The sequence below is a fragment of the Sebastes umbrosus genome, chromosome 1 (genome assembly GCF_015220745.1).
Source record: "Sebastes umbrosus isolate fSebUmb1 chromosome 1, fSebUmb1.pri, whole genome shotgun sequence".
NCBI classification, from domain to species: Eukaryota; Metazoa; Chordata; class Actinopteri; order Perciformes; family Sebastidae; genus Sebastes; species Sebastes umbrosus.
The window spans coordinates 2,850,609-2,875,881 of NC_051269.1; the positions used below are offsets into that span (position 1 = coordinate 2,850,609).

Below are 25,273 nucleotides of genomic sequence, written 5' to 3' on the forward strand. Positions count from 1 at the left end.
GGTCTGATAAACAGTAAATTCATCTAAACTGGGTTGAAAAACCATGAAATCTGGTTGCCATGGTAATGAATTACGTCTTACTTTTAGTGCTTACTTGCCTTCTCTCTCCACGGTGGCTGGTTACTGTGTTATTCCTCAATACTGGACCTGGGATAATAGGCTTATAAGTTACCCTTTAACAAAACAATCCAAGTTTTCTCTTAGAATGATCATCCAAAAGATTAAAAGGAAAAGACATGGAAAGCAGCAGACTGCTCCTTCCTACCCATTAAATAGATTAAATTAGCAGATGCACTTTAAAACAAACGCATTACCCTCTCACCTTTCAAAAACAAATTGAACCTCTAAAATCTGTCGCCCTATTTGAGTTCGTAAACCTTATTTCGGAATGCAATTGGATGGCGTTTCTTCAACATAGAAATCAGAACGAAGACACAGCTTTTAACTTGTGGAGTGTCTTAGTGGTTACATTTTCATGGGGTTAAAAGCATGTAGACGGGGCCATGCCATGCAGTGAAGAGCTGCAATTACTCTGTCCACTCCTGCCTGCACTGACCCGAAAACTGTCAGCAGTTTTACCAGTCCATATTGTTATACATCAGTTATACATCATGGCAAAATAATAGAAGAGAGAGAAATCTGAGGATGTGGTCAACTTTTTGTTAATTTCACAAACCTGCTACATCGAATTCTATCTCCAATATGACCTTATTGGTCAGCGCGGCATCTCGGAGAAGCTGATTGGCCTCCTCTAGTGTTCCATCTTCTGTGGGGATTCCATTGATTGACAGGAGACGGTCTCCAACCTGCAGCAGGCCACACCTACAACAGGAGTTACCATGATGTCAGAAAGATTGGAAACATTGGATATTTACCTTCTAAATATCACTATATTTTACAGTTTTAGTGCTGTCAGGAATAAGTAGAGCTTTCAAAAATCGACAGCTCCCGTGTTGTTTAATCATTGCAGCAGCGTGCTGTCATGCTATCCACCAATGCTGGCTTCTAAAATCATCTTTCCAACTTTGAAGTTGTAATCCATGCAGGCTAAATAATGCTGTGCTGGTGATCCTTTGGGGCTTGTGGGAAATGTATGGGCAGAACTAATTTGTCACTAGACACTGAATTTGAATCATTTACATTTCAATTTGAGTTGCTCAAATTAAATAATTGCATTAAAAAATGAATTTTAATCACATAATTTGAATTTGCATTGTTTAACTTGACTAACTGCATTGGAAAACTGAATCTGAAGAGTGTAATTTGAAATTGAATTTATTAGTTTGAAACTGAATTCCAATAAACTTGAAACTGAACATAATATTATGAAATTGAACTTAGTTGCTCAGAACCTGTATTTGATTCTCACTGAAAATTCTCTCTTTGTAAACTCTCTATACTTCCATATTCAGTTCTCCCATTTCAAAATCAAATATTGTAATTCAATTTCAGTTCACTGAGTTTTTTTATTGATTAAATCCTGAATCCCAAGTGGCAGAAAGGAAGGTCCATCTCTGCCGAATATGACAGCTACAGCAGCTTGGAAAATAGCGATATGAGGCACTCCGTTTAACGAATTTCCTGTTCATCAGACCACAAATGAAACAAGAATTAGTGTGCTAGAGCACCCCGCGGTCCCTCCGCCTCACTCCCACTTTGCCGTTAGGAGAGCGGACAGCAGCTACAGAGACAGACCTTCAGTTAACATTAGCGGCTGTTAGCAACTCCAATTCAGCCAGCACAAAACCTAGCACCGGGGATCTGATCCCGGACAGCCCTGACTCCCCACCTGATCAGCAGACTCTGTGTTGCTGCCACAGATTAGACCCTGCGGAGCCGCAGGCCACCAGCCTGCTGTGATCCCCAGTGTTGGGTTTAAAGTGGCTGAATTTGAGTTTCTACAGTCACTTACTGAAGGTCTCCAGAGCTGCAGCCCGCTTTCCTTCCAGTCTCCAGCGGTGGCGAGTGAGGCGGAGGGACCGCAGGGTGCTCTAGCACACTAATTCTTGTCTCATTTGTGGTCTGATAAACAGTAAACTCATCAAATGCAGTGCCTCATATCGCTATTTTCTACTGTAGCTGTCATATTTTGCAGAGATGGACGTTCCTTTCTGACACTTTGGATTTAGGATTAAATCCAATAAACAAACTATCAAATCGTAGGCTACACAGGCTGAGAGTTGTGTGAATCTTGATGACCGGATGTGTGTCTCAGTAAACTGAAACTGAATTACAAGAACTGAATTCGAAATGTGAGAACTGAATGTGGAAGTATAGAGTGTTGAAATTTCAGTGAGGATCAAATAAGGTTGGCAGCCTCTGCCATCAGTATCTGAATGTATGTGAATGAGTGAATGTTGAAATGTTGTGTAAATCGCTTTGAGTGGTAAGAAGACTAGAAAATATAAATGCAAGTCCATTTAGCATCAGCCCTTTTCACACAGAGATTCCAGAATACGGCCCTGAAGAAAATCCGTCATCACGCCAGTTTTGCTTTTTCACACTGAACCAACCAACGGCGGCATAATGTTGCCCCACTGTGAGATGTTAGATAGCATGCCGGCATCACAGGAGCTAATGAAGCGGATCGTTTAACACAACAGCGTCGGCGTCTAGTGTGTGTGTGTGTGTGTGTGTGTGTGTTTAGTCCTGCCATGCCGACTGTCCCTTTTACAAAGACATCGGCTCTGTGACTTCACTCTTAGAAATAAAGGTGCTAACTAGAACCATATAAGGTTCACAGGGTTCTACCTCAAACCCAATATAAAGGGTTATACATAGAACTATCCGGGAACGGTTCCAACCATAACCGCCACAGTTCTACAGTAAACCCTTCTATGGTGTAATGGTTCCACCCAGAATCCTCTCTGGAGGTTCTATCCAGACACTTTCCTTCTTCTAAGGGTACAAACAGTAACCCACTCCAGGATCTTTTAACACCCATGCTTTCAACAGTCTGTGAAGAGCTCTTTTTTCCACAAAGGGTTCTTTGGAGGAAATGGGTTTTTAATGGAACCCTTAATCTTACTAAGAACCCTCGAAAAATCCATCCCTCAAAAAGTGTTCTTCAGAAGCAAATGGTTCTGAGTAGAATTCCATTCCCTTGGGAAGAACCCTTTTGGAACCCTTATTTCTTATAGTGTACCTCCGCTGCCGGCTCAGCGGCAGAACAACTCTTTCCCCACATTTCGCCTCCATACCTACGGAGCGAGCCAGGGTACATTTTTGGTAATTTGTGGTATAAATGTCAAAGTGATTTTGAACAAGGTTTTCCTTACTTATGGAACGGAACCTCAAAGTTCTGGTTTCATTTTGGCCTTCTAAAAGGAAACACTTTTTGTTTCTGGTTGGACTGTGATTGGTTTTGGGCCTAAAATTTGGGTTCATCATTTAAAACACCTTAGGCTTTTTTTCTCTCGGTGGGGATGATATCCCTGAAGAATTCTATCAAATAGACCCTGGGAAAGGTAGAGGATTAGTCCAAAGTGCTACAGTCGAGGTTCAATACGAAACCCTCTGAGGTTCTCCAGTCATTTCAGTCTTCAGTTCCTCAAAGCAGAGCAAGATGAAGGTTTCCAAAAACATCCTGAAATAAAACACATTTGTGTTGCTATTTCCTGTGCATATTTAGGTATGATTACCAACCGGGTTAAAATGCTCCCAAAGAGGAAAGAAAAACTCAAGTACGTAGGTGTACTAATCGTCAGTATCCCCAAACTGGAATGTTTTGATATTGATGATGCCAGAAGAAACTTTAGACTCCCTGCTGTGTTACATAGCACATTATTTTTAGCTACTGTAGCTTTCAATGTTGTTGGATATTAAAAAATTCTGTTTCCAAAACCTCTACCATTTAGACACTCCCAAAGCTGGCTCCTCACTACATAAATCAGTTCTGCTGTGAAAGTAAAGCACATTATCGCTGACTATTAAAGTCATTAATTATGTAAATACCTTATTACGAGGTATATTACGAAGGAGTCATTCTGTGCATTCAAGCAATTTTGGAAGCCCCTCACACATTATTTAGAAATTTTACTGAATTTCAAATAATACCAGAAAAGAATCACCAGACAAACAAAGGACATAATACTATTCTTTATGAGGGGCCGTACAAGACAGAATTCATTCTGGCACTTACTCACGCACATACATTCTCCTTTCACATACATATATTTTCACTCGCACACCCACATATTTTTATTCTCATATTTATATATTTTAATTTACACGTTCATACATTTTATGCTAATTTTGATATATATTCACTCAAACATTCATGAATTTTCATATTTATGTATTTTCACTTACACATTAACACATGTACTCTCATATTCATATATTTAATGCACACATTCATACATCAAATACATTTAATATTATAAATAATATGTGTATGTAAGAAGAACATTTATTTGTGTATGTAAGAAGAAATTGTATGCATGTCTGAAAAAAATATATGTATGTAAGAGAAGAATGTATGTATATGTGAGAGAGAGTTTAGTTGAAACGGAAGGAGTATAGTGGAAATGGGAGGCAGGTCATCTTTCGACAGTTTCCAGCCGTTTCAAGCTGCCTTAAAAGAATTCACAGGAAGTGAGAGGAAAAGTGACTTCCTGTTACATCCCATCTGTAGGCTACTTGTAGTTTTCAGACCACGTTGGTATTTATTTATATTTGTTTGTAAACATATCTGTTTATATCATGTTTATAGCTTATTTTGTATATTGTATTGGTAGAAATTCAATTTTTTTATTCTTATTTTATTCTATCGTTTTTATCTATTCTTTAATTATTATACTGTTTAACTTGTACCAACAAAACCAAAGCAAATTCCTAGTGTATACCTCTTACACCTGACAATAAACACCATTCTGATTCTGATTCTGATTCTGATATGTGGAAATGTGCGTGTATCTGGCATTGGATTATAACTTTTATTATTTTTATGTCCACCTTGTAAAGCACTTTGTAATGAGCACTCATTTTGATTAGTGCTATATAGATAACCTTCCTTATTATAATTATAATTATTGTTATTATCAACCATACATGATATGTTTGTTAACAGATGTTACTTTTTCAGGCGGAAGTCGAGCCAATAGGCTCATTCGGGATAAGCCAGGCCTGTGCAGAATCGATCACCGGCAATCGCCACGCAATGCACGCCGGTTAGATCTGTGTCCGACTTGATGCCGACTCGCTCTGACGTCATGCACACGTGGGCAATGATCACCTCACGAGATCAAGGCAGCCGCAGTTTTTAGAGCCAGGCGCCGCAGTTGCTCTCCACCGACTGCAAGAACCAGGGCATTATTACCCAAATCTAACCAGCATGCATTGCACGGCGATCGATTCTGCCCAGGCAGAATTCATTTAGAAATAAAAGCCCTCAAGTGTTTTTTCTGTGGACAGAATTCATTCATTTCTTAACACAAGGCTTTTATTCTGAAATATGTGCCAGACAGTGTCCTAGAACATGCAGTGACGTGGAGAGCTCCATGAATGAATATAGTACGGGTTTTAATTGTGGATTATTACTATTATTTACAAATAACCACACGTTTCTTAACCTTTCTCGGTCTAAAATAAATATAAATAATATTTATAATGAAATGAAATGGCCATTAAAAGACAAACTCTATGTAGAAAGAAAGAGCTGACAGCAGCAGCTGCAGCGGCAGAAACGCAGCAGATACGCAGCTGAAACGCAGCTGAAACGCAGCTGGTGTGAACACCCGACGAGTGAATCACGCAGTCACTATGCCTGCTCCGGAGCAGGTTATGTTCCACATAAGAGATCAACTCGTATAAAAGCACCGCCTACCGACCAATCACAGCAGAGTGCGTCGATCGTATGGTAATATTACACACATATGAAGAAGTTACAGTCATAATCCAGACTAAAAACAACACAGTTTAAACTGTCAGATGCAGGAAGGACAGCTGGCTGTATGCTGTGGGTGTTTACCGCTTTGAATTATGTTTTTATATTTATTTTTTTTACTTGGTCTTGAGTCCGTTTCACACCGCTGGAGACGGGGACGCAGCTGAAAGAAGGTTGAAGTTGTAATATGCGCCGCATACTTGTCAATGGGCATAATGAAGTGTAATCCATTCATCCATAACACATCTAAAAGCTATTTATACACGACTAACTCCACAACCGTCTGCACAACCCTGTGGGAAAGTGCCAAGTTGCCGGACTTTGAAAGAATGCAACCAAAGGGCAGACTTCCTCTTGTTCTCTCTCTGCTCGGTGTGTGTGCCTCACTCAAACTGACACACCGATGGCACACAGAAGAGGAGAGTGAGAGAAGCGAGGAAAACTCACAGCGATGTAATAAACCCGTTGTCTTCCGTCAAATACGGCCACTTTGTATCTGATAGGACTAAGAGGGAATTTGTGTTGGCAAAAGGCTGTTTGTAGACGGCCAGAAGAGTCCCGAACACATCACAATAAGAAGAAAAGAGAAAATCCAGGCAGAGCTCAGGGTCTCTGCAGAAACACCACCACACACTTCTAGTGGGATATAGTGATAGAAGGATTATTGTTGTATCAGTCTATACATTGTTTTTTAGGAAGTTCCTGTGTCTTATATCTTTAAATGAAGTTCACAACTAGACAAACTGCAGTAATAGCATGAATTGCTAACAGACGTCCACATTAAACTGATTTACAATAATGACAACTGCAAGTCATTTTGCAAGCGATGCTAATTATCAGCTAACATTTTTGCTCGCCCACAACTAACTCTGTTTCAAACTTTGCAGCACTATATCATACTATATTCTGCTTACATCATCAACAATTTGATAAAACAAAAATACTCACAAATAACATGACACCATTTTAAATGCACTCAAAAAGAGAGCAGAACCAGCCGCAAGCCTGTGACTAGAACTAATAATGCCTAAAAGCTGTTATGAATGTTACAAACTGGGGCTTCACGGTGGTGCAGTGGTTAGCACCAACGCCACACAGCAAGAGAGTCACAGGTTCAAACCCGGTTTGGCGTTTGCATGTTCTCCCCGTGTTAGCGTGGGTTTTCTCCGGGTTCTCCGGGTTCCTCTCACAGTCCAAAGACATGCAGGTTAAGTTCATTGTTGACTCTAAATGTCCCGTAAGTGTGACTGTAAGCATCAACGGTTGTCTGTTTCTATGGGTGCATCTCAAAGCTCTTAATTGCATCCACGTTTCCCTCACTTGCATCTTCCAAGGAAACCATGCGAGGACAGAGGAAACAAGGAAATATGTTTTAAGAGAAATGAGACGTCGTTTCCTCTGAAGCGTCACGTGAAGCGAAGTCCGTTTCTGATGACAGCAGCAGCTGATCACAGCTGGATCAGCTGTCAGTCGGCTTTAACAGCTGTAGAGACTTTAGATGGAGTTTATGTCTGAACTGATATAATACTAATAAAGAAACAGAGTTATCAGAGCAGCAGTGTTTCCTCTCTGTAGTCTGTTACCTGTTGAACAAACACCTGCACATGAATAACAGCTGCAGTCTGTATTTCTACTGTGGACTGAGTCCTGCTTAGAGGACCAGGAACCATCTCTACTGGATCAACATATTTATATTATCTATTCATTATTATTGTTTTATTGTTGTTTGCTGCTCGCGTGTATCCTCGCTCAGAGATCCCTCCTCGCTCCTCCGTGCAGACCACTAGAACAACTTCCGGTTCAAGCGAGGATTGAGGAGCGAGGAAACGGACACATAAGAGACTTGAGATCCGCCCAAAGAGTACAGAACATGCAGCAGGGTTACCTTGGATTTTATGCCTTTCAACTTTGACCTTGCTTTCTGATGACCTGAAAGCACCCCTCGATGGATGAAAAGCTCATTGTCTGTGTCAGAACTGCCATCACCAGGAAGATTATAGCACGTCAGTCAGACGGGCCTGCACACAGTGATGTGAACCTATGTTACAGCTTCCCTCGTCACTGTCCTCAGCGCCCAGTGAGCACAGCTATGTAGAGAACCTTCAGTGATCAAACTAATTATCGGGAAAAAGTGGAGATTCTAACTGCAATAACTTTTTTTTGTATGTTTTAGGGGTCAAAAGTCATGACTGTGGGGTTTAGAATTAGTGCACTGAACTAAAATAAGAGCCATATTATTCAATGCTACTAAATTATTACAGCAGTTATCCCTTTTTGGCCCGAGGAGACTTCTGACAGAAGAAAATGAAGATGAAGTGATTTGTCTCACTTCAGCTGCCTCGCCTTACTGCTCTTTAGATTTGCAGGGCACTCACCTATTTTCACCTGCCTGTATGTTCCAGACACACATAGACACAGTTGATACATCCTCCATTAAGCCATGAGTGGGTGCCCTGTATTAATACACAGTCAGACATCTTCATTATGATCTACTGAGTATTAAACTCCCTCCCTTTTTACCTGTCTCACTCTCATTCCTCTTATCCTCTCATCTAAATTCCCTTTCTCATTATTCCTTCCTTTTGCTTTTAATTCATCTCTGTCTTGCAACAACCCAGTTGCCAGACAAAAAAACATTAACAACGAAACTACTTGGTTATGGTTTGAAAAAAGATCACAGTTTGTGTTCAAATAGTAATTTAACAATGTAATGTTACAAAAGTAACAATGTAACTTGCGTAAATAAATAACAACCGCCCTCAGTGGACTTTCTCACGTAACATTAACTTAACAAAAGTAACAAGTTTACAGAACAAACGTTAACTCAACATTTACTTCTTTAAACACAGAATGTCAGACTGTATATAATACGTGGACGTAGTCACTGTGACGTCTCCTATTGGTTTGTGGACTGCCGTTACCATCTTGGTTTTTGGCCGTCACCATGTTGTTTTTTTGCAACCAGAAGTTACACGAAAGGGTGGAGCTAAGTACAACCAAACTCTGAATAAGACATTTTCAGGCGACCAAAATGTTACAATTAACTCTCACGGATGGACAACTCTCAGACCGAACAACGCCGTGGTAGCGACCTGTCAATCACAAGGTGCCCATGCCCTAAAGCATCCACTGCTTTATGGTCTATTTGACTCTAAATGGGACCATAATTTACTAAATGAACATCATGCTGTATTGAAGAAGACTTGAAACTAGAGATTGAGACCATAAACTCATGTTTACAATGTTTACTGAGGTAATAAATCAAGTGAGAAGTAGGCTCATTTTCTCATAGACTTCTATACAATCAGACTTCTTTTAGCAACCAGAGGAGTCCCCCCCCTGCTGGCTGTTAGAAAGAATGCAAATTTAAGGCACTTCCGCATTGGCTTCACTTTTCAGAACCGGAGGAAGCCGCCTGGTTACGATGAGCTCCACCTTGCTTGCAGATGCCTCACAGCTGCCACCTGGTGGTTTTTGGTGTACACAGCAACTACTGGCAGTTAGAAATACAATGCAAATGATCCGAGGAAGGGTTAAATCAGCTGTAACTGGACTTGGTTTAGATTCTTGAAAACGTTTCACTTCTCATCCAAGAAGCTTCAGTTCTGGCTGAATGGTAGGGGAACCCAGGAGTTTAACCTCTGTGGGGTTGTTAGCAGGAATATAGAAACCACTCAGTACAATGGTGCTCCTCTAGAGGTGTGACCACTGTAGTTATGGGCCGTTAGAGTCAGCTGATACCAGGTGTGAATGACTGTCCGATGAGGTCAGGTGTGAATGGTTGTTTAATCTCCTGGACTGGGATGCCAGGACAGCATTGTAGGTGGACGATAGGTGATGCCTTAGGCCTCGTCCTCTGTTGAGTGATGGCTTCTCTACTTTGGCATAGATGGCCTCTTTCACGCCTCTTTCATACCACCTGTCCTCCCTGTCCAAAAAATGCACGTTATTGTCCTCAAAAGAGTGTCCCTTGTCTTTCAGATGTGGATAGACTGCTGAATCTAAACCTGAGGAGTTGGCCCGTCTGTGTTTAGTGGTTGTTTGGTTTCACTCCTCACTGCATTGGATTGCATACACCAGGTTACTCTGCTTGTGTTTGGGGGTGCGGTCTTTAGGGTGGACCAGTTTCTGTCTGAGGTTGTTGCTGGGCTTGAAACACACAGGGATGTGGTGTTTGTTAAAAATACTCCCGAGTTTCTCAGACACTCCAGACACGGAGAGGATGACAATGTTGTTGCGTCTGTCCTCCTTTTCTTCATCACCCGTGGTACTGGTGTTCTTTCTGGATTTTGTGGCTGTTTTCACAAAGGTCCAGTTTGGATATCCACAAGCTTTAAGTGCACTTTTCAGGTGTTTTTGCTCCTTTTCTTGAGCCTGTGCACTTGTTGGTATGTTATCTGCCCGATGGTGTAGGGTTCTGATAACTCCAGGCTTGTGTTCCAGTGGATGATGGGAGTCGAAGAGTAAGTACTGGTCCGTGTGTGTGGGTTTCCTGTAAACTCCTATGTGGAGGCTTCTGTTTTCCTCAAAATGAACTTCACAGTCCAGGAAGGCCAAGCTGTTGTCTTTGACGTCCTCCCGTGTGAACTTGATGTTGCTGTCCACAGAGTTGATATGTTCCGTGAACACTTCCACTTCCTGCGTTTTGATGGTGACCCATGTGTCATCCACATATCTGAACCAGTTCCTCGGTGTTGTTCCCCTGAAGGAGTTCATTGCTCTGTTTTCCATCTCTTCCATGTAAAAGTTGGCCACTATAGGTGAAACATAGCACAGCCATGTTTCTGCCTGTAGAACCCCCGATTGTACTGGAAATATGTGATGTTCAGACAAAGGTCCAGAAGTTGGCAGATCTGGTCAGGGCTGAGGTTGGTTCGGCTGTTTAAAATGTTATCCTGCAGCAGGCATTTCTTCACAGTTTCTACTGCGTCCCTGGTGGGGATGCATGTGAAAAGTGATGTGACGTCACAGGACACCATGGTCTCCTGTGTGTCTAATTGTAGACCTCGAACCTTGTTAGTGAATACCATGGAGTTTTGGATGTGGTGAGGAGTGTTGCCAACCAAAGAAGCTAGGATGGTAGCTACATGTTTGGCAATATTGTATGTCACTGAGTTGATGCTGCCTATGATAGGTCTAAGGGGAGCTCCTTCCTTATGAATCTTGGGGAGCCCATACATGCATGGGATGGCTTCCCGGGTGATGGTTTCATCCTTTTTAAGCCGTTGTAGACACTCTATGGCCTTCTTCTTATAACTACTGGTGGGGTCTTTCTTCAGTGACTCGTATGTGTTGGTGTCACTGAGAAGAGTGGAGACTTTGGCATGATAGTCCGCTGTGTGTCCACGAAGGGTAGCTTCAGTAGTTCTAAGAAGAAGGAGTGTCTACAACGGCTTGAAAAGGATGAAACCATCACCCGGGAACAAATTTAAAAATGTAAATACTAAATGACATTTATGGAAAAACTTCACTAAGCACTAACGCGGAATAATTACAGGTTAAAATCTTAAAGGAAGACGCCTTCACTGGTTACCGCTGGACACGAATTGTGTTTTTTTAAACATGATAAATTGTGGTAAGTGTAATTCAGGGTGGTGTGAAAGGATTTATTTGGATTCATTCTGTCAAGCAGGAAGGAAAGTACTTATCGATTCCTCCAGCACGGGCGAGGGGAAGCTAACTAATTAGAGTTGTTAGCGTGGGCACTAATGGAGAAAGGAGTGTGGCCTCAGGGTGCAGAAACACACCCAGCACTTAGAGAAGCTGTTAATACGACGGGAACATCAATCACTACACACACACACACACACACACACACACAGTGCAGACACAATTCACAAAGAGAGACTTAAATGAAGTTGTGAACACATATGCATGAATTAAAATGCAACAAAAGATGGATTGTGAACACACACTCACACACACACACACACACACACTTGCAAGTCAATATTTGGTAAACCCCACCCACCAAGGATACGCTTAAAAATGTTCATACACCCACACATCACACAGAGCCAAGCAGAGCTGTTAATACAACGGCAACATCAGTCTTACACACCCACAAGCACTAACACTGACATACACACAGGACAGCTAAGTAAAGCTGCTAATGCAGCATTATAGTTAACACATGTCTGCACACACAAAGCTAGTTTCGCTGTACTTTGACAGTTTGCTTAATCCCACAATACAAACATTCTGTTACAACCCTTCCAAATGTTTCTACACTGTAGCACCATGTAGTACACTACAGGACATTCATTGGTAAAAAAGTAACTACGTACATGTATTCAAGCAGGCTATGTACATCGGTGATTTTGACATATTCGTAATCTCAACTAAGAACACATTGTTTCAGACCTGCTTTCAGTTTCAGTCTTTCCATTTTGTAAGTCTTTATACTTTTACTTTAGAGAATGTATCTGAGTGTCGAAAGTTAACTTTGCTGTATAAAGAACATTTAAAATGAAAAAAATTGCCTGATAAAATATGATGCGTACTATTGAATTTGAATCCAACAATATATTAAAAACACGTACAGTATAATACAGTATAGTACGATGGAGTATTAGGGCCACATTGAGGAAAAAAAAATCTATCTAGGAATTCAAGAATAAAGTCAGAGGTTTATGAGAAAAAAAGTCGTACTATTATGAGAATAATGTCTGAAGTTTACGAGAAAAAAAATCATAGTATTATGAGAATTTAGTCATAAGTTTAAGATAAAAAAGTTGTAATATTATGAGAATAAAGTCATAATAATATCAAGTAGTAATTGTAGGTGTTATTTTAGAGGGGAAATAGAGCAGCGTGTGTGAAAATGAGGAGCGTGGATTATCTTGTGAAGTTATACTTTAGTTTACATTTCACAAATAATAAAATACTTCATCTTTTGGCACATCAGCACCACATTATGTATCTGTATATATGGTACTGTATCAGGACCTTGAAAAGATTGTGCAAGAAACTGCATTTATTCCGAAGAAAGAAGCACACGGACCTGCTGGGGAAACTGACTCATTTGTGGAGGTGGAATTACTTTTTTTCTCGTAAAGTTATGACTTTATTCTCGTAATATTACGACTTTTTTTTCTTGAAATATTGACTTTATTCTTATTAAATTACAACTTTTTTTCTCGTTATATTATGACTGTATTCTCAAAATCTCAGATGTTTTTTTCCCCCTCAAAGTGGCCCTGATACTCCGTCGTAGTATAGTAACTCTTCAGTTATAACTTTTACAATTTTAACCTTATATATATCTGTGTGTACGATTTGGCGGCATCTAGCGGTGAGGTTGCATATTGTTACCAACTGAAACTTCTCCCGTGTGCCAAGTCTGTAGGAGAACTACAGTGGCCGACGGGAAAACGTGAAAAACGTGAATGGCCCGATCTAGGATCAGTGTTGTGTTAGTTCATTCTGGGCTACTGTAGAAACATGGTGGCGGCTCTGTGAAGAGAGGACCCGCTTCCTATGTAGATACAAACGGCTCATTCTAAGCTGATGAAAACACAACAATTATTATTTTCAGGTGATTATACACTGATGAAAACCTACTTATTAATATTATATTCCATTTCTGCCAATAGATCCCCTAACTGCTACACACTATTCCTTTAAGTGTGGTAGATCTTGATCTTGATCAAGTAAAGCAGGCAGTTTGTTATTGAGGAAGTGAAGTGATGTTTGATGTTGTCAGTCTAACTTCAAACCCATTAGTGTGTAGAAGAGGATATACATCACAGAGCAGTCACACAGGTAAAGAACATAAAGATGGCACATGCACATTTTTTCACGTGTTAATGTGTGTATGTGTGCTCACCTCTCTGCCGAGCTGTCGGGCTCTATGAACCGGATAAGCGGGGGTGCGGACAGTGTTTCAGTGGCGAATATTCCTCCCTGCAGCTGGACACCGAAGCCGTTGAGTGGGTCACCTGTTAGGACGATCTCACTGGTCTCTACGTGAACCACCTGACCACCCGGTCCCACTGAACTGGACGCCAGGGACACTAAACACACACAGACATCAAATGACACCATAGTACCGGCAGAGAGACATGTGCACTGTTACAATTAAGGATTGGGTTAGGGTTCTGCCTGAAGGGCTGAGGTTCTCCCCAGAACCATCTGCTTCTGAAGAACCCTTTCTGGAGAAAGGGTTCTTCAAGGGTTCTTTGTAACACTATGTGTTCCAGTAAGAAGCGGTTTTATCCAAAGAACCCTTTTTGAAGAAAGGGCTCTTCAAGGGTTCTTTGTAACACTATGTGTTCCATTAAGAAGCGGTTTTATCCAAAGAACCCTTTTTGGAAGAAAGAGTTCTTCAAGGATTGCTGAAAGCATGGGTCCTTCCAACCCCCAAAAACTGGGATTATGAACCATGATTATTATGGGTTGTACTTGATGCGCCACGTCAGCCTTGCTTCTGAAATTATAGTTCAAGCCTTCTCTCTGGACCCTTGGTTTAGACAACAAGGAGTCATCTTAATTATACTTTAGAACTGGCGGAATTGAAATCCACTGCACCACTGAAATAGTAAAGGCTGCAGTAGAACTAGTTTCATGAAATCTCCGCCCCAAAAAAACATGATGGGTAAACATGAGTGTTGTGGGATGCACTGGACCACATCAGCCCAGCCCTTTGAGGAGCCTTTTAAAGCCTAAGGCTTAAAGTAAAACTACAGTTAGGGTATTGAAGGTTCTATGGGTAGTCCCCTAAATCTCCACCCCCCAAAAAATGATGACTGTGACCCCCTGGGTGGGTTTTAGATGAAACCCTTGGAATATAAAAGAGTTCTTGGTAGAGCACCTCTGGGTGGGTTCTCTTGTATCTCTCTTAGAAGGTCAAAAGGTTCTGGATAGAACATCCAGAGAGGGTTCTGGTTAGTATCATTACACCATAAAAGGATTGTCATTCGAACTTCTTATAGGGGGTTCTGGGTGGAACCTTTCACATATGGTTCTAGGTAGAACCCTCTGAAAGGGTTCCAGGTGGAACCTTTATAAAACGTTCAATCAGGAACCTAAACAGGTTCTCCTGAAAGGACAAGCCAGAGAACCCTATATGGTTCCAGTTAGCCCCTTTAATTCTAAGAGTGTGGAGCTTACGGGAGCTTTTGTGCTCTTTCTTTCTCTGCCGTCGTTTGAGCAGCGAGTTCCGTGGACTCATGGGAACCGTAGGCCTGGGCAGGGTGTTGGAGCTCTGGCTACTGGGGCCCGATGTAGTCGTAGAGCCGGGAGAGAAACTGGCAGATACCAGAGCTGCAAGAAGGGAGAGAGAAAAGAACATGGCTCTACCTGAAATAGCAAATGAGTTGTCCTTCTACCTGTTCAGTGTGCTGAAACCGCCTGAAGGATTTCAGCCCATTATTTCAATATCATGTAAAGCAGTTAATACAGTATTGTTCAGCGGCCATTAGGGATGTGAGTCTACCACTAACCTATACCTGGTATAGTCTAGTCTTGGTAAAACTGGCAAGGCGGATCATCTTCACCTTTGGCATGGTGTAAGTATGTGTCTTTAGATGAGAACCAACATTTGCCGGAAGTCCCCTGTTTCCCAAAGTAGCATCAGAATGTAAGAACTTGTCACATTGTCAATCCATCTCTATTATTATATATGTTTTTAAGACATCCTGCTGCAAGATTCACAGTCTGAAGTATGACGGACAAGTTTGTGATGTCATTGTGTCTGTGTTCTTACACTTGCAGTAGTCAAGGCTGTTGATGGTGTTATTATTTGCTGCGGTCCACGACTTGTTGAGGGTGGCGCTCGTGTTGCAGAGGGTGGAGTTTGAAGGGTGACAGTAGTTCACACAGGGGTCCCAGGAGTGGGGGTGGTCTGACTTCTGAACCTTCACTGGAACACACAAAAATGATTTTGTTACTTGTGGGGACAATGTTTTGACTTTGACTTTTGACATTAATTGTGTAGAATCTTACCGTAATCCTTGGGGTGTGTTAACAGGTCTAGATTTGACCTTAGCATGTCTAACAGCAACGGTTATTTCAACTTTAAAGGTGCTCTGTGTTTTTTTGTTTGTAGAAAAGAAAATTTATTTTTTGCGCCAAAACATGGCGTGAATCCTTGATGTCTACCAAACATGTTGAATGCATTCCCTACCTGATAAAGCACCTACAGAGCCACATTTTGAAATATGAATATTTTAAATCCCACATTGTTTACATCCATGTTCTCCTTCATCTTTGGCACATTGCTATGTGGTGACCTTGCTGCCACAAACTTCTGATCAGTGGAATAGTTTGAAACCTGTGTTAATCATAACATGTTCATTTATGAGCTTTACTCCATACACTGCATATAAGAAGTGGACGTAGTCACCGTGACATCATCCGTTGGTTTGTGGACTGCCGTTTTGAAACCTCGATCTCGCATCTTAGTATTTGTCCGTCGCCGACTTGGTTTTTTTGCAACCAAAAGTGACAAGAGAGGGTGGAGCAAAGTACAACCGAACGCGGAAAAAGGCATTTTCAGGCAAAGAAAAAAGGTTATAATTAACTTTCATGAACTGAAAACATACTGTGAAAGGTTATAGTTCCATTAGCCATGAATTGCCTTGTCCAGGGCAGCAGGCTCCATCATGTGGTACTACACAGACCGCCTGGCCCCTATTCACAATTTTTAGAAGAATTTATCTCAGATATTATTACTCATTCCGATGAGGTCATAATTATTGGTGATTTCAATATTCACCTGAACAAGGCTGATGATCCTCTATGTAAAGCCTTTTTGGGCCTCCTCGATACTTTTGGTTTCACTCAGTCTGTACATGAACCCACTCATTCCAGTGGTAACACCCTTGATCTGATACTGTCACCTGGAATAGATGTTACTGCCGTGACTGTCTCTCCCTGTTACCTGTGGTTCTGGCTCCTTTCACTACAGCGACAGGACCTGTCGAGAACTGTACTAGTGACTGAAACACAGCCCTTTCTAATCTTCTGGATTCATTCGCACCTCTTACTACTAAAACCAGACGGTCACAGAGGTCTACACCGTGGTGTAATGATGAAACACGTGCTCTTAAACAGGCCTGCAGGAGATCAGAACGCAAATCAAAACTGGAAGTAAACTTCTTATCATGGCATGAGTGTGTCTTAATTTACAAGCGTGCTCTGTCCGCTGCCAAAAACAGCCTATTTCTCTCCAATAATCAGTAACGATAAACAATGTGTGTGGGATGCACTGGACCACATCAGCACTAATATATACGCCACAAATGTGGCATCTCTGGGCTTGCTCTCGCATGGTTACAATCTTATCTATCTGAAATACGGCGTACCTCAGGGCTCTGTTCTTGGCCCTCTGCTCTTCTCCCTATACACCACACCTCTTGGCCGAATTATACGTAGTTATGATGACACACAGCTGTATATGCCGATAAAAGCGGAGGATCGATCACAAATTATCAAATTAGAGGCCTGCCTGTCTGCGGTGAAAAACTGGATGTCAAGTAATTTCTTGCTCCTAAATTGAGATAAGACTGAGATGCTGGTCATTGGCCCTGCTCGACTTAGACATCAGTTTGATCAGGTAACAGTAACTCTAGATAACTGTGTCATATCGCAGAGTTCAACAGTTAAGAATCCTCATTACACTGGCTCCCGATCCATGTCAGATCAGACTTTAATGTGCTTCTGATGACCTATGAAATTGTAAATGGGCACGCCCCTTCCTACTTGTCTGATCGACTTAAAGTTTATACTCCAACCAGGACTCTCTGCTCTCAGAATACAGGGCTCCTGTCTGTCCCCAGAGTGAAAAAGAAGTCAGCAGGCCAAAGGGCCTTTTCTTATCGAGCCCCTTCTCTCTGGAATAACCTCCCTGTAGACATCAGACAGTCTGACTCTGTGGAGGTCTTTAAATCCAAACTCAAAACCCATCTATTGCCCTAACTTTCAATCAGTTAGCTGGTGGGTCGGTCTCAGTCTCAATGTATTCAGCCTAATAGTCCTGCAGACGAGAACATTATTAATGTTAAGCCACTGCCTCTCAATAACCCTCTGTTGTTTATCTACCACAAGCACTGCTCTCTCTCTCTCTCTCTCTCTCTCTCTCTCTCTCTCTCTCTCTCTCTCTCTCTCTCTCTCTCTCTCTCTCTCTCCTTTGACTCAGGCTTCTCTGTGCTGGACCATCAGCTGTTCTGTGACGTCTCTGCCTCTCCTCTCTGGTGGTGCCTCATTCCACATGACAGACCTGGACCTCCGTCCTCCAGGAGATTTAGCCTCTCTGACAATTTAGCTCAGTCCAAGGGGGCTTATTGGCATTATGGGTAACATACGTTTATGTTACTAAGCAACTGTGAATTAAAAACAAAAATATGGTCCTCTCTCTAGGTTCCATGGTGGAGAGGAGGCCGTGCTGCTCTGGCTCTATCCATTCGGCGGGGAGATGAAGTCGTGTTGCTCTGGCTCTATCTATCTGGTGTGGAGAGGAGGTTGTGCTGCTAAGGCTCTATCTGGTTGGCGTGGAGAGGAGGTTGTGTTGCTCTGGCTCTATCCATTCGGCAGGGAGAGGAGGTCATTTTGCTCCGGCTCTATCTATCTAGTGTGGAGAGGAGGTTGTGTTGCTCTGGCTCTATCTATCTGGCGTTGAGAGGAGGTTGTGTTGCTCTGGCTCTACCTATCTGGCGTGGAGAGGAGGTTGTGTTGCTCTGCTTCTACCTATCTGGCTTGGAGAGGAGGTTGTGTTGCTCTGCCTCTACCTATCTGGCGTGGAGAGGAGGTTGTGTTGCTCTGGCTCTACCTTCCTATCCTCCTGGATCCACCTTCTCACATACAGTATGTTTCACATTATATGTATTATTTGTTTGTCATATGGATTGCCTGTGATGTATTTTCATGATGTTGTTACTCTGTACACACAACATGTGTGATGAGAGGGTCGTATTGTAAAGGACAGAGGGTGGCGTATACTGTACAGACTCTAAAGCATGGCCTGCTTTATCATCTATTTGACTCTAAATGGGACCATAATTTACTAAATGAACATCATGCTGTATTGAAGAAGACTTGAAACTAGCGATTGAGACCATAAACTCATGTTTACAATGTTTACTGAGGGAATAAATCAAGAGAGAAATGTCTCATAGTCTTCTATACAATCAGACTTATTATTGCAACCAGAGGATGGATGGTAAATGGACTTGCATTTATACACATCCTTTCTAGTCTTCCGACCACTCAAAGCTCTTTACACTACATGTCAGCATTCACCCATTCACACACACATTCATACACTGATGGCAGAGGCTGCTAAGGTGCCAACTTTGCCCATCAGGATCTAATCTAAATACTCATTCACACACCGATGGCTATGCTTTAAGTGTCTTGCTCAAGGACACATCGACATGTGACCCGGAGCAGCCGGGGATCGAACCACCGACCTTCCGATTGGTGGACGACCTGCTCTACCTCTGAGCCACAGCCGTGAGAGGAGTCTCCCCCTGCTGGCTGGTTAAGGTAGCTCCCTGCTCTACCTGTGTTTTCTTACAATTTGACAGAGCTAGGTAAGCTATCTCCCCGTGTTTACAGTCTTTGTGGTAAGTTAGCCGATTTCCGGTAGTAGCTTCATATTTACTGTACAGACATGAGTGGTGTCAATTTCCTTCACTTTACAACTTTTCTTTTAAATGGAATAATGTGATCATATCTCTGCCTTCTACTACCAAGGAAAGGGATGGCTCTGAATTGGCTCTGTATCTGCTTTCACATGGTTCCGTTCCATCTCTGCTAATAAAACACCTGACCTCATTACAATTGGAGTACTAATAAGCCTCAGAGCTTTCCAGATTGTTCAGCACTTCACCATTTGTAGCAACTGAAGTCAATAAAGTAGCTAAAAATGCATCTGTACATTATCAGAGGCCACTTCTTCAGGTCGTGCCACCGCCCCTCAGTAGCAGAAGGCAGAGGTCTGATCATATTATTTATGGTTTGACAGGCTGTGTTACCACCAAGATCTCGAAGAAAAGGGTAGACACCTGTAGCATAGCACAAACTCTTGCAGATGCCGGTTCAGTGAAAGGACTATCTGGATATCAAACTTATCATGGAGCTAGGAACAACACGGTTAAATATATGAAACAACTGCAGGTATTTTCCAAAAATACCAATCTGTAATACTTTAGCATATCATATGGAATAATTTCATTCTATTGTCAGGTAATAAAACCAACAACACCGTGGCTACAAAATGCAAACCTGACTGCCATCTGTTAAAATGTCACTGTTCCTCAGATGTTGGGGGAGAACCTCTTCTGGGGAAACTCCCACTGAGAGCATCAGCATACAATCAAGGCTAAAGTCTGACAACCTACATGGCCTCATGTGTAATTCCTTACCACACGCACTTACACACGTGGACAAAATTGTTGGTACTCTTCCGTTGAAGAAAGAAAAACCCACAATGGTCACTGAAATAACTTGAAACTGACAAAAGTAATAATAAATAAATAAAGATTTACTGAAAATTAACTAATGAAAATCAGACATTGTTTTTGAAATGTGGTTCAACAGAATCATTTTAAAAAACAAACTAATGAAACTGACCTGGACAAAAATGATGGTACCCCTAGAAAAGATGTAAAATAATGTGACCATAGGGACATGTTAAACTAAGGTGTGTCCTGTAAATAGCATCACAGGTGTCTTCAAACTTGTAATCAGTCAGTCTGCCTATTTAAAGGGTGAAAAGAAGTCACTGTGCTGTTTGGTATCATGGTGTGTACCACACTGAACATGGACCACAGAAATCTAAGGAGAGAGTTGTCTCAGGAGATCAGAAAGAACATTATAGACCTTCATGTTAAAGGTAAAGGCTATAAGACCATCTCCAAGCAGTTTGATGTTCCTGTGACTACAGTTGCACATATTATTCAGAAGTTTAAGGTCCATGGGACTGTAGCCAACCTCCCTGGACGTGGCCGCAAGAGGAAAATTGATGACATATTGAAGAGACGGATAATACGAATGGTAACCAAAGAGCCTAGAACAACTTCCAAAGAGATTAGAGGTGAACTCCAAGGTCAAGGTACATCAGTGTCAGATTGCACCATCCGTCACTGTTTGAGCCAAAGTAGACTTAATGGAAGACAACCGAGGAGGACACCAAATCATAAAAAAGCGAGACTGGAATTTGCCAAAATGCATATTGACAAGCCACAAAGCTTCTGGGAGAATGTCCTTTGGACAGATGAGACAAAACTGGAGCTTTTTGGCAAGTCACATCAGCTCTATGTTCACAGACGAAGAGATGAAGCATCCAAAGAAAAGAACACTGTACCTAATGTGAAACATGGAGGAGGCTCGGTTATGTTCTGGGGCTGCTTTGCTGCATCTGGCACAGGGTGTCTTGAATCTGTGCAGGGTACAATGAAATCTCAAGACTATCAAGGCATTCTGGAGCGAAATGTGCTGCCCAGTGTCAGAAAGCTTGGTCTCAGTTGCAGGTCATGGGTCCTCAAACAGGATAATGACCCAAAACACATCTAAAAACACCCAAGAATGGCTAAGAACAAAACATTGGACTATTCTGAAGTGGCCTTCTATGAGCCCGGATCTAAATCCTATTGAACATCTGTGGAAGGAGCTGAAACATGCATTCGGAGAAGGCAGCCTTCAAACCTGAGACAGCTGGAGCAGTTTGCTCACGAGGAGTGGGCCAACATACCTGTCGACAGGTGCAGAAGTCTCATTGAGAGTTACAGAAATCACTTGATTGCAGTGATTGCTTCAAAAGGTTGTGCAACTAAATATTAAGTTAAGGGTACCATCATTTTTGTCCAGGCCAGTTTCATTAGTTTGTTTTTTTAAATGATTCTGCTGAACCACAATTCAAAAGCAATGACTGATTTTCATTAATTCATTTTCAGTAAATTTTTATTTATTATTACTTTTGTCAGCTTCAAGTTATTTCAGTGACCATTGTGGGTTTTTCTTTCTTTAACGGAAGGGTACCAACAATTTTGTCCACGTCTGTATCTCAACTCTGAAGTTGATCCTAAGCTGCCCTGTGCTGCCACATCCATCCAGCAGAGCTTTTGTTTCCTTGACATGCGAGTCAGCTCATCTAAAGCGCTCGGTTGGCGAGAGGTCTGTTGGGCGGCCTCGGTGAAATCTGAAAAACGTGGTAACGTTTTTCCTGTCTAATCCTTCCTGAGTAAAATATAAAGTCATTACGTCCAGCGGAACACACAGATAGATGCACACTGACACGCACAAAAAGACACTGCACATATACACTTATGCTCACTTACACACCTTCCATACATACTGTCAGAGAAGATGCACACGAGGTGAAGCGAATAGTGCATACACACACACACACACACACACACACACACACACACACGTATGTCCAGACTCACCAACACTAATCTTTGCTACAGGAACACACACTGAAACGCAATCAAAGTCACACACACATATACACACACACGCACGCACGCACACACACACACACACACACAGAACTGTAAAACCTTTAATCAGAGTGTCTATTAATAAAGCAACGGCAGGCTGGCCGCAAGGTCTCCAGCAAGGCCATCAGTATCCTAATGAGCTGTACTCACTTCCTAACACACACACAAACACACACACCCACACGCACACATATACACACACACACACACGCATATACACACATACAATAATGATTGGAAGAGGAAAGAATGAATTTTGCTTCGTAGAGACAAATGAAGGAGATGCTAGATGATATGACGACCTTTCCAGTGTGTTTGTGTGTGTGTGTGTGTGTGTGTGGTCGGTTAAAGGGTAACTTTGGTATTTTTCAACCTGAACCCTATTTTCACATGTTTTTGTGTCTAACTGACTAATAGGGACAACAATTCCTGAAGTTGGTCCAGTATTGAGGGAGAGTGCTGTAGACGGCAGCCGCTAAACGGGCCGTGATGTAAATGCTCGGGGAAAGTCCTCGTCATCAATGTACCTCCACTAAAGCTTTGTCTATACTCGCGCGAGACACCGTGGCGTGGGCCTCCGTAGATGGCGGGTCCACTACGAGCATTTATTTATTTATTTACGTGTTTATGCTCAGCACGTTGTTCGTTGCAATATGCTCCCAAACACCAGAGGGTGTAGAAACTAAATATTCTGTGGATGAGCAAGAAGTCAACGAGCGGTACCGGAAAGGAAAGTAGGTTGCCTGGCAACAGTAGTGAACACAAAACACCGACGTACGTACCGCCAAACATTGCATTTGTGTACTGTAATTATTACTGTCGCTTACCTCCAAGTCTAAATGATTCCCTGTCTGTCGGTTGTAGAGATGACTGTACAGGCCAACCTGCTCGGCCAGTCGTCCCTCGATGGCATCCACGTTGAAACGAAAAGTACAGCGCACACAGTCAGTGCTTAGTTGCACAAATTCAGAAGCGCGCGACAAACCACCGCGACAACTTGCGGAGCCTTCGCGCCATCACGTGAAAGCTGCGATGACGAAATTTTCTGCCGTACCTCACGTCGGCTTCACTACCACGATCATAAAGCGAGCTTTAGAGTGCTTGTTTTTGCCACTGACAGGCTCATATTATTATAAGTATCTGACAACATTATGGAAAGGACCCTACAGAGAAATGAAATGTTTTTCTTACCTTTCGCTTGATCCGGTCTGTTTGTTATTGCGTGTCTCGCTCTGAGAAATCGCGTTCTGAAATCTCGCGTCACATCCACATTCTCAATATTCAGCGACGACATTGAGAACCTTTAAGAGAACACTAAGCTACGCTTTCTGTTCTACAAAACACAACAAACTCTGACAACACCATGGTCCCGTGGCACTCCTTTCTCCACTCTCACTCACGTTTCCACCGTTGTCTTCCAGCAACAAGTCACATGACACAAAAAAACAAACAGAAAAGGAAAGATAAAGAAAAGGTTTTATTTCTCTGTAGGGTCCTTTCCGTAATGTTGTCAGACACTTGTAATAACAATCTGAGCCCGTCAGTGGCAAAAAGGAGCAGCTGTAGTGGAGGTACATTGACGGTGAGGAGCGATTACATTACCGCTCATTTTGCGGCTGCCGTCTGCAGCGCTCTCCCTCAATACCTAAATAAAATATGCTGTCCCCATTTGTCAACTAGACACAAAAACATGAGAAAATATGGTCCAGGTTGAAAAAAAAAAACAAAGTTACCCCTTAAAGTGTAGCTTCTTGTACTTTCTTAAAAGTAACTTTGTTTTTTGTCACTTCAACATAGATTTCAATGGAATGAATGGGAAAAAAGAGGGAAGAACAGATGAGACAAGCGTAGATAAAAGGGGGACAAGATGAGAAAAGAGGGAAGAAGAGAAGAAAGAAAGGAAGACAAGACAAAAAGAATAGAGAAGAGAGGAAGGAGATGAAACAAAAAAGGGAGAGGAGGAGGTGTGAGGCTGTAAGCAGCATCTTAAGGCGTACAAGAGAGGTGTAATAATGACTTTAATCACCATACTGCCCTGTCACTCACTTCTCATTCAGCCGTCACTTCTCCTTTAACTTCCTCTCTTCCTGCTGTTTCCATGCTGAGATGAAACTCCCGCCCCACTACAATGCTATAGAAAGTAGAGCTGAGGCAAAGGTTTGAGTCTATTTCAGTCTACAATTTCTCATCTCGTTTTTAATCCCGCCTCTTTCAACTTCTCACAAGTCTCTAATCAGGTCAAAGAAAAATGCAACATTAAAGCAGCAGTGCGTAGAACTGGAGCAAATATGATTCAAATAAGTTATTTTTATAAAACGGGCACTATATCCTGACAGCAGTGCATGAGACAGCTAATGTGAAAAACATCATGTTCCTCTGTGTCCTCCGGTGCTTCTAACGGCATCTGCAGGATTTCACAGATTGGAGGAAAACAAGCAGTAAGAGCTGATCTGAGGTACAATATGCTGAAAGGTTATTATGGGATTTTTACCCAATGATGCCAAAAATGTGTTACCTCCTGAAGCTTTAAGAGAGACACAAACAGATGTTTCCCACCAACCTGGAACAAATGCAAAAGGTATGTGTGCACATGTGTGATAAAGAGAAAAACAAAGAGTAAATGAATTCACATTTGTCTGACTTCAGTTGCTACGATACTGGCAGCTTCATCACAGGTTCTACATGTGTGTGTGAAGCTGTGTACACACATACAGGCTCATGGTGTGGGGCGGCATCTCTCTGTGTCTCTATGTGTGTACACATGTCACTGTATGTGTGCAAACGTGTCATACTTAAAGCCCTCAGATGTGAGGCATTAACCTGGGATAATCAGCATCTCCCCTGTAATTCCACTGGCACTAATTCTCCCACAGATGAAACGCTGTCACTTGGCTACGGGTGAAGAAACACTCTTTCCACTAATTAAGCATAAAATTGCTGT

General features: G+C 42.1%; 1 protein-coding gene across 1 annotated transcript in view; it reads right to left on the minus strand.

Annotated features, from left to right (window-relative positions):
• The window catches only part of LOC119493886 (glutamate receptor-interacting protein 2-like), a 288,128-nt gene that overhangs the window by 29,463 nt on the left and 233,392 nt on the right, over positions 1-25,273 (minus strand). The window contains 4 exon segments of the mRNA XM_037779408.1: positions 677-822; positions 13,716-13,902; positions 14,999-15,151; positions 15,594-15,749. Coding sequence (XP_037635336.1) covers positions 677-822; positions 13,716-13,902; positions 14,999-15,151; positions 15,594-15,749 — 642 coding nt within the window.